This window comes from Andrographis paniculata, unplaced genomic scaffold (assembly GCF_009805555.1).
Source record: "Andrographis paniculata isolate CXL003 unplaced genomic scaffold, ASM980555v1 Contig66END, whole genome shotgun sequence".
Lineage (NCBI taxonomy): Eukaryota > Viridiplantae > Streptophyta > Magnoliopsida > Lamiales > Acanthaceae > Andrographis > Andrographis paniculata.
Genome location: NW_026137602.1, coordinates 4391696 through 4400608, shown reverse-complemented (window position 1 = coordinate 4400608; position 8913 = coordinate 4391696). Strand labels below are relative to the sequence as shown.

Genomic DNA, 8913 nt, shown 5'->3' with positions numbered 1-8913 from the left:
TGCTGGTAAATCTCTTGTGAGCAGGTCCCGGGATCCGGGTGACCAATCGATGTTGTTATTCACGCTGGTTCTCGGGTCCTGGGAGTCTGCCTGGATATTTAGTTCTAGGGATGGGTACAGTATAGCAAAAATATCAAGATCATTATTTAGGAATATATTTTAATTTTGTAAATACATTTAGGAACAAAACTTGGGACTTTATTTTATCGATAATAATGTGTTGAATCTTGTAAGAAATTAACAAAACGGGCAGCATCCGGCGTTGCAAATCTTAACCGGACCGGAATCCATCATTCGGCGCCCGGATTTCTGCAAGCCGTTGCAGATGTTCTGCGACATCGTCGTCGTTGTCTCCATTTCTGTTGTGCTTGATGTTGTCGTGCTGTCAAGGCCGTGATTCTTCTACCGAATATACTGCAAATTGAATCATCGTCGGTATGTATTTCTGAAGTTTTAATTTAAAACCAATCGGTATTAAATGGAGTAATTTTCACCCTTATAAATAATAGGGCCTTCTCACGTTATCTTGGATAATTCAATGCTAGTCTCATCTAAAAATTTCAACCAAAATACTATTGTTCAATTGTGTTTTTTTTTTAGAACAAAATAAATATCATGTTAGAGATGTTATTTAAATAAAAAAACTCAAACTAATGCGAAACAAACCCAATTATTCTTTTGGTCCTACATAGGAAAACTTCTTATGATTTGGATTCAAAATTAAGTAGAAAAGGGAATAAGAGAAAGAAGTGGAAATCCAACAAAAACTAACCTTGGGAAAAAGAGTAGAGGCTAGAATAAAATAAATTTCGTTTTTAAGATTGATAAATAAAAGTTTCCTAATATACAGAATTTGCTTTATGCTCCTATTTAAGATAAAATTCAGTTTCGTTATCAGCTCTAACAAAAAAATAAAATAAAATAAAAATAATAATAAGATTAGTATTATAATTATAATAATAAGGGAAAAAGAAAATTACTAAATGGACTCACTTCCGGGGTTGGATGAGGTGTCAATGTCATTCCTCTTATTGATTTCTTCCTCGTACTTCTTCAACCTCTCTTCCCACATCTCCTGCAAATCCCAATTCGATGATGATAATGATAATAATAATAATAATAACAATAATAATTAGAGACCTTGTACTTGAGTTCGGCTCGGTGCATGAAATAGAATCCGAGGATCCCACCGAGAATCGTTCCTGAAATGATTCTTACATACCCTCGTCTTGCTGCCGTCATCGCCGATCAATTTAGGGTTTGATTGATTCCAAATGAAATGGAAGGATGAAGAAAGGAAGGCTGGTTGAGAGTGCCGCTGTATTAATTAGGGCTTACTTATTTACCTTTTGTTTATTAATTTAGCCCAATGGGCTTCGATTCTTCTGGGCCTCATTACATAAATAAAAATAATAATAGTAATAGTAATAGAACAGAGGAGAAGAGAGCGAGTGACGATGACACTGAAATTGATAAGATGGATAAGAGCCACACATGCATGTTCTTGATTGAATAATAAAATGGATGATGTTCTTCAACATATATGTATTAATACTACATATCTTCAGTAGAATTAAATAAATGGGAATGGGAACAATGCTGCTCCATCAACCCATTAACTACTGCTGCTGCTGCTACTACTACTCATCATCTTCATCATTTTCAAAACTCCACAAGTTCAATTCCAGTTTGAGTTTGAGTTCCAATTCCAAGAAAGCATGGAGAATTAGAGCAGCAGCAGGTGATGAAGCAGCAGACAAACAAAGTGCTGATGGTGCTGTTAATTTTGCCTTTGTTAGTGTGAGTGACTGTATTTAATTATAATTAATTTTTTTACCTATAGGCAGTCAGCTCAATGAATGAATGAATTGATTATTTATTTATAAATAAATAAATGATTTGAATATTGCAATGCAGTCAGTATTGTTCCCAGATGGAACGCCGGACGTGCAATACAGAAGGGCCTGCGGAGGCCAGAAGCTTAGGGACTTCATGCTCGATAACAATCTTGAATTGTACGGTCCTTATGTATGTATTCTATTCTACTCTCTCTCTCTCTCTCTCTATAGATACATATATATATATATATTTATATATTTATCTACCTATCTATATATGGTATGGTACTGTTGCAGTCTAGACCTTTGCTCAACTGTGCTGGAGGAGCAACTTGTGGGACTTGCATTGTTGAGGTATACATACATACATACATACATACATTTATAAGAGAAGATGTCTTTAATTATTAAATTTATATTATTAAACTAATTATAGAGCTAGATCAAACTAATTAATTAATTAAGATTGTACTAGTATATTGTTGATGATCATGAATTATAGTATAATAATAGGTCGTTGAAGGGAAGGAGCTATTGAGCCCTAAAAATGACAAAGAGAAAGAAAAGCTCAGGAAGGTACCCTACACCTATACTACCACTCCATTATTCATTTTAAAACTATTTGATTATTCATTTCAATTTTCATGCCATACTTTGTTGTTTTCATTACAACAATAATGCCAATAATAATTAATAACAATATAGCAACATATGATCTCATCTGATTACTACTGCTGCTGCTGATGAAGAAACCAAGAAACTGGAGACTTGCTTGTCAGGCCACTGTTGCAAAACCTCCTCATCATTCCACTGAAGGATCATTGGTAAATTAAAATAACACACCCATCTATATATATGTGACATACATTGATTAATTCAATTAAATAATTAATTACAGGTTGTGATCCAACAGCTCCCAGAATGGAAAGCCCATGATTGGGTCTACGGTAGGGAACCCCCACAAGATGAAGAAACTGTTTATGTCTGAATTTCTAATTACATTAATCTAATTTAATTTTATTTACCAACTTCATATCTCATTTCCTTTTTCTTCATTTATTTATATAATTCAACAGTAACTCTACCACAATGCATCATCGCACATAATGACACACACCATATGTACTTTACAAGCCGGCTACAGTGCAAGGCTGTAAAACACGTTGTGTATTGTCAAACATCACACAATATTATTAGAGATAATACAATATATGCATATATAATGTATGCATATAATCAGTACACACAACAGTTCAATTTAACACAAGTACTCTTATTCAGCACACAATATGTATTGGATGTAATAAAAATATATATATTGTTTGTATATGTTATGTTATATTTCATATTTTGATTCTATATTAATTTCAACCTAACAAATACATTTACACAACACACATACTTACCTTTATTTATCGTAATATATATTTATTTATATATATATATATATGCATCCATGCATATTGATAATTGATTCCCTTAAATAATCAAATTAAATAAAAACAGATTATGAAAAAGAAAAAAGGAAGAACAGCAACACTTCCTTCTGTTACTCCAGGAAAAATAAAAATAAAAAGCAGATAGCAATCAACGAACAAATCCAAAATAATTAAAATCAAATTAATTTGCTTACTTGATCAGAAGTCTGCAGCGAGCGGAGAGTGATCCTGGTGCATGTACACGTTGCCGTAGATGATCCCCGCCAGCCCACCGCCGATCATTGGCCCCACCCAGTAAATCCACATGCCGGAGAAATCCCCGCTGGCCAGCGCCGGCCCGAACGACCGCGCCGGATTCATCGATCCGCCGGAAAACGGGCCTGCCGCCAGGATATTCGCTCCGACGATGAATCCGATTGCGATCGGCGCAATAGTCCCCAACGAACCGTTCTTCGGATCCACCGCCGTCGCGTAGACGGTGTAGACCAGAGCAAATGTGATTATTATCTCCATAACCACTCCTTCAACCGCTCCGACTCCGGCGCCCAATCCGTGAGTCGGAATTGCCTGGATTTGAGGAGCAGAAATTAATTAGGTATTATGCTTCGCGAATCGAATAACATTTTCCCCAATCAGGTTAATTAGACTATCAAAAAGTGAAAATTAGGGAATATGTATAACGATTTGACTCACTGAAGCGCCGGTAACTACTTTGAGCACGAGCGAGGCGACGGCGGCGCCTAAAAGCTGCGCAATCCAGTAAAATATGCCGGTGAGGATCGTGATCTGTCCTCCGACTGCCAAACCGAAGGTCACGGCGGGGTTGACGTGTCCGCCGGATATGTTCGCTCCAACCGCAACCGCCACGAAGAGCGCGAGGCCATGGCAGATTGCGATCGCCACCAGTCCAGACGGATCGAGCGGCGCGTCATTTGTCAATTTGTCTGCGAAATCAAAAACCGCACCGCGCACAACAATCAAATTGATCACTCGTAAGTTAAGCAAAAATACACAAATCACCCACAACAACCGAATTGATCAATCGTAAAATTAAGCAAAAAAACATAAATCACGCACAACAATCGAATTGATCACTCGTAAAGCCAAAAAAACACAAATCATGCACAACAATCGAATGGATCACTCGTAAATTAAGCAAAAAAACACAAATCGTATGTGTATATATATATATACACACATATACTACTATTATATAATCGATCATATTTGTATATATAATTGAATTGAATTTAGTTACTGTAAGCAATGGCGGATCCGACGCCGGCGAAGACAAAGATCATAGTGGAGATGAACTCGGCGATGTAGGCTCTAATGGAAGCGGAGCTGAAGGAGTCATCAGCTCTCCCGAAAGCAATCGACGGCATTTTCAGATTTAAGAATGTTTCAAATCAACAATGAGCTTTGGCACGAGGAACCCAACCCTATCACTCCCTCTCCATATATATACTGACAAAATTCACATTATTATTATTATTATTATTATTACTATATATGTGAAGAAAAAAATTGTTGTGAGTAGTAATAAAAAACCAAAAATTTATGAACACACATAACAAAATATAATAATAATAATCTTTACTCAAATAAATTTTAATTAATGACGTAATATAGTAATGATGGAAACAATTTTTATTTTTATTATTATTATTTTTTTTTATCGATTTATATAAGGACTAGTTTCGAGACACACATAACTAATTTTGATTATTTCTAAGATTAGTTCATCGTAGTTAAAAATAATTATTAATTTATCTTGTGAGAGAAATATAATACACACATAATTAAAATAATTGTTGATTTATGTTGCAAAATACATTGCTTTTGAAATTTGACAGGTGAATTTTTATTTAAGTAATAATTTGTTGTAAAAGAAAAAAAATAATTATTTTTATAAGAAATTATGATGCTGAATAGTAACAAAATAAAAGTTAACCTTTATAAATATTAGCTAATAATGTTATCTTCATTTGATCAACCATAGGATTTATTGAATATAGATAATTTAATTTAATCTACAATTTTACATCTTCATACGTGTGTTTTTTGAATTTTAGGAATAATACAAAATATTTTATTAATTATTGAAAATGGTAAAAATGTTTTGAGAAATTATAATATTGTTTGAATAGAGTAGTTTTTATTATTTTTTTAAAATTTTGTAATAAAAAATTAAAAATACATTTCTATTAAGAAATATAAATAATGTTATGATTATTGGAAATATATGGTATATAAGATAAAAAATAAAATAAAATTGTATATAAATTGTTAATTTGGTTAGTGATTTGTTCTTAAGAAATAGTTTGAATTACAAAAAAAAATATATAAAATATGAATTATAAAAATTAAAAAAAAAATGATTAAATGTACAGCCATGATACGAAAAGTTAAGATGATAGTACTTAATTTTAAAGGGCAATAAAATAATGTGAATGTTCGAGAACCATCAATATATTATTTTGTTTAATAGAAATAATATTCTCGTGAATCTGTCACAGGTTACATTCCCCAGCAATAAATCACTGGCGGTAATAAAATATTACTATAATACTGTAACATATTTTAATTAGATTTTTAAAAATTAATTAATTAATTATATTAATGCAAACGAAGACTAATGTAAGGTTTTGTACTTTTGTTTAGTTTGTGTTTTAAATAAATATATTATATTTTTTAAAAAAAAAAAAAAATTGTTCATTCAACACTTTTCTTAAATTTTCATAAATATTATAAAAACTATACTTCCATCCTCATTTTACGTTATTATATTAATATTAAAAATATTTTTATATTTTTATAATATTTTTGCACAAACGTCATTGTAATAGTATCACAAGACACTAATAAAAGTTTTTTTAATTATTTTTTAATTTGTATTACGTTTTCATATACTCTCTCCCTCCCAAAACTATAATATGGGTTGTGTTTGACACAAGAGTTAAAGAATACTGATATTATATTGGAGTGGGTAAAAAATATGGGTAAAATTTTTTTTGCCCTTGTGAGTTTATTAGTGTAAAAACTAGTGGCAATTGTGTAATAATAATGAAAAAATAAGGGTAGTTTTATAGTGATATAATTATTTATGAAAATAAAACTATTGTTTTGGAACGGTTAAAAATAGTAAACATGACTATTGTAATTGAGACGGAGAGAATAATAATTAATATTAAAAAATCAACACGTAAAAAGTAAAAGAAAGCCTAAAATCGGAAGGAGGTAGTATTTTATGTATAATTATTTGTAAAATAATATATATTTCAACAAATTTGGAGTTCAAATAGTGAATTGAATTTGAAAGTTTCGTGTGTTCTTTTTTCTAATTATCAATACAATTCTTTATTATTCGTGTAAAATAAAAAATTCAAACAAAAAAAAACAAAGCAAACCCTTATTAGTATTTTTTGTTAATATAATATTTGATTTTTTTTTCCAAAAAATATAAAATTTAAATAAAAAATAAAAAATGCACAAATTTTATTTATATTTTATAAAATAAAATATTTAATTATTATTTAAATCTAAAATTAAAATTAAAAACAACCAAAAAGCATCATTAAATGCAACAGTAAATAATGACTGACAGAAGCTAGCTAAGCCAAACAAACAAACTAGCCGTTAATCACCTCTTTAAATGTAGCCATGGTAGCTCAAATTCATTACTCTCCAAAAACCAACACAAACCATTTTACTACAGTACAGTACAGTACAGCTGCCTGCACTAAATCCCCCCACCAACCCCCACGACACCCTCACCCAATCTTACGACGAAATCGTCCAAAATTTTAAAGAATACGCGGAAAATATACGTTATTTCCGTAGACAAAGACAAAACAAAATGTTTGATTTTTATAAAACAGAATCGATCGATAATATACGCGTACGGCTTGTCGCCCTATTGCCGCCTTTTTCATTTTTCCGGCATTGCGCCGGCGATAAGTACACGAGAGTTACCTTAAGTACAAACAACCTTAAAAGATTTGTCGTAATTAATGGATAGCCTTTCCGAGCTACCTCATCGATCTTTTTTAAGTAGATCTAACGGTGTAGATTAACTGTTCATTTTTGTTTCGAATGGATTCCTTCGATCGAGAAAGATTCGACAAGAGTTTGCCCAGAGGATTCTCGTTCGACGATGACGATGACGACAACGACGAAGATTCTCGAATTGCGTCCGCGAGAATCTCGTGTTTGTCGGCAGCGTCGTGGAGACACTCGCCGATTGGTGTTTCTGCCGTCGCCGCCGCCGTCGCTTCGCCTTCGCGAACTCTTGCTTATCATTGCGTCGTGTCGTTGCATCACAGCGAAGGTGATATACATTCGATAACGGTAACTAAAGACTTCATTTTTACAGGGTCGTCGAGCGATAAAATCCGCGTGTGGCGGCAGCCCGACTGCGCCGAGATGAGTCGAATGAAATGCGCGCGCGGCGAGATTCGCGCGATCTTGGCCAACGGGAGGCTACTATTTACGACGCACGGCGATCGGAGAGTGCGGGTGTGGGAATTCTCGGGATTTCCGATGAAAAAGTCGATGACTCTGCCGAAAAAAAGATCGTTCTTCTTCGGGTACAATAAGAACAATAACAACAACAAAAACAACAACGATCGGCACAGAGATTCGATCTCATGCCTCGCATACAACAACAACGAGAAGCTTTTGTTCACCGGGTCGTGGGATCGAACAATTCGCGTGTGGCGAATAACCGAGAAGCGATGCATCGATTCGTTCGTCGCGCACGAAGGTCGCGTAACCGCTATCGCGATCGACGAAGACAACGGTAGTGTGTTCACGTGCTCATCAGACGGAACTGTGAAAGTGTGGAGGCGTCTAACAAAAGAGAGCTGTCATATTCTTACAATGGTACTAAAGTTCCACCACTCGTCAATCAACGCGTTGGCGTTAAGCCGGGCGAGCAACGTTTGTTTTTTATACTCAGGATCGTCCGACGGGCTAATAAATTTTTGGGCGAAGGAGTCGAATTCGGGGAGATACAATCACGGCGGGTTCTTACAAGGCCATCATTTCGCGATCCTATGTTTAGACACGACGGACGACTTGATCCTTAGCGGCTCCGAGGATGCGACGATACGGATATGGAGACGAGACAACAGCCAATCGTGCCACACGAGTCTTGCCGTGATCGACGGTCATCACGGGCCTGTTAAATGCTTAGCTGCAGCTCGACAAAATGTCGAGAGAAACGACGAAAACGAGATTTTGTTGGTGTATAGCGCCAGCCTCGATCGAACTCTCAAGGTATGGCGAGTTAGAGTAATGCACGACGTCGAGAAGGCGAATTGGGAGGGATCGAAGGATCGCGATGATCTGTTCGACAATACGACGGTTGACATTAGCCCGGTGCTATCGCCTTCATGGGTACAGAAGAAGATTCAGGTTAGCTAGAGATTTGTAAACATAAGGAAGATCTACAAAGAATATCCTTTTCTGGGACTTTAAAAGGTTAATCTGAAACATGTCGAAACATTTGCTGTAGTAGCGAGACATGGAACTTTTCCAGGGTGTGATTGTTTTGGGAATTTTGGAGGATTTATATTATTTTTTCGACTTTTATTTATTTATTTTTAAATGTATGCACTATCAATTTTATATGA

The 8913-nt window shown here is 34.5% G+C and overlaps 3 protein-coding genes and 1 long non-coding RNA gene across 4 annotated transcripts; 2 read left to right on the top strand and 2 right to left on the bottom strand.

Annotated features, from left to right (window-relative positions):
* Positions 1 to 168: 168 nt before the first annotated feature.
* LOC127262961 (uncharacterized) lies at positions 169 to 1321 on the bottom strand. Its single transcript, XR_007841353.1, has 3 exons — positions 1141 to 1321; positions 994 to 1075; positions 169 to 414 (listed from the first exon to the last, which is right to left on the bottom strand). It is a non-coding gene; the product is annotated as an uncharacterized LOC127262961 (long non-coding RNA).
* Positions 1322 to 1512: 191 nt separating this feature from the next.
* LOC127262960 (photosynthetic NDH subunit of subcomplex B 3, chloroplastic) lies at positions 1513 to 2878 on the top strand. Its single transcript, XM_051291832.1, has 6 exons — positions 1513 to 1800; positions 1918 to 2028; positions 2136 to 2192; positions 2352 to 2414; positions 2588 to 2662; positions 2737 to 2878. Exons 1-6 carry the CDS (start codon positions 1582 to 1584, stop codon positions 2824 to 2826), a joined length of 615 nt encoding a protein of 204 aa, XP_051147789.1. The 5' UTR covers positions 1513 to 1581; the 3' UTR covers positions 2827 to 2878.
* A 421-nt stretch (positions 2879 to 3299) lies between these two features.
* On the bottom strand, positions 3300 to 4685 carry LOC127262959 (aquaporin TIP2-1-like). Its single transcript, XM_051291831.1, has 3 exons — positions 4536 to 4685; positions 3971 to 4221; positions 3300 to 3844 (listed from the first exon to the last, which is right to left on the bottom strand). The coding sequence occupies exons 1-3, from the start codon at positions 4660 to 4662 to the stop codon at positions 3476 to 3478; spliced, it is 747 nt and encodes a 248-aa protein (XP_051147788.1). The 5' UTR covers positions 4663 to 4685; the 3' UTR covers positions 3300 to 3475.
* Positions 4686 to 7171: 2486 nt separating this feature from the next.
* Positions 7172 to 8859, top strand: LOC127263082 (protein JINGUBANG-like). Its single transcript, XM_051292025.1, has one exon. It carries the CDS (start codon positions 7373 to 7375, stop codon positions 8702 to 8704), a length of 1332 nt encoding a protein of 443 aa, XP_051147982.1. The 5' UTR covers positions 7172 to 7372; the 3' UTR covers positions 8705 to 8859.
* Positions 8860 to 8913: the final 54 nt, after the last annotated feature.

Bases quoted from the DNA above. Each gene is read 5' to 3' on its own strand.
- LOC127262960 (XM_051291832.1), top strand. From the start codon at position 1,582: ATGGGAATGGGAACAATGCTGCTCCATCAACCCATTAACTACTGCTGC. The intron at 1,801-1,917 runs GTGAGTGACTGT...ATTGCAATGCAG, and splicing joins TTAATTTTGCCTTTGTTAGT to TCAGTATTGTTCCCAGATGG. The intron at 2,029-2,135 runs GTATGTATTCTA...GTACTGTTGCAG, and splicing joins TTGAATTGTACGGTCCTTAT to TCTAGACCTTTGCTCAACTG.
- LOC127262959 (XM_051291831.1), bottom strand. From the start codon at position 4,662: ATGCCGTCGATTGCTTTCGGGAGAGCTGATGACTCCTTCAGCTCCGCT. The intron at 4,222-4,535 runs GTAACTAAATTC...TTGATTTCGCAG, and splicing joins CGGATCCGCCATTGCTTACA to ACAAATTGACAAATGACGCG. The intron at 3,845-3,970 runs GTGAGTCAAATC...CCTCAAATCCAG, and splicing joins AAGTAGTTACCGGCGCTTCA to GCAATTCCGACTCACGGATT.
- LOC127263082 (XM_051292025.1), top strand. From the start codon at position 7,373: ATGGATTCCTTCGATCGAGAAAGATTCGACAAGAGTTTGCCCAGAGGA.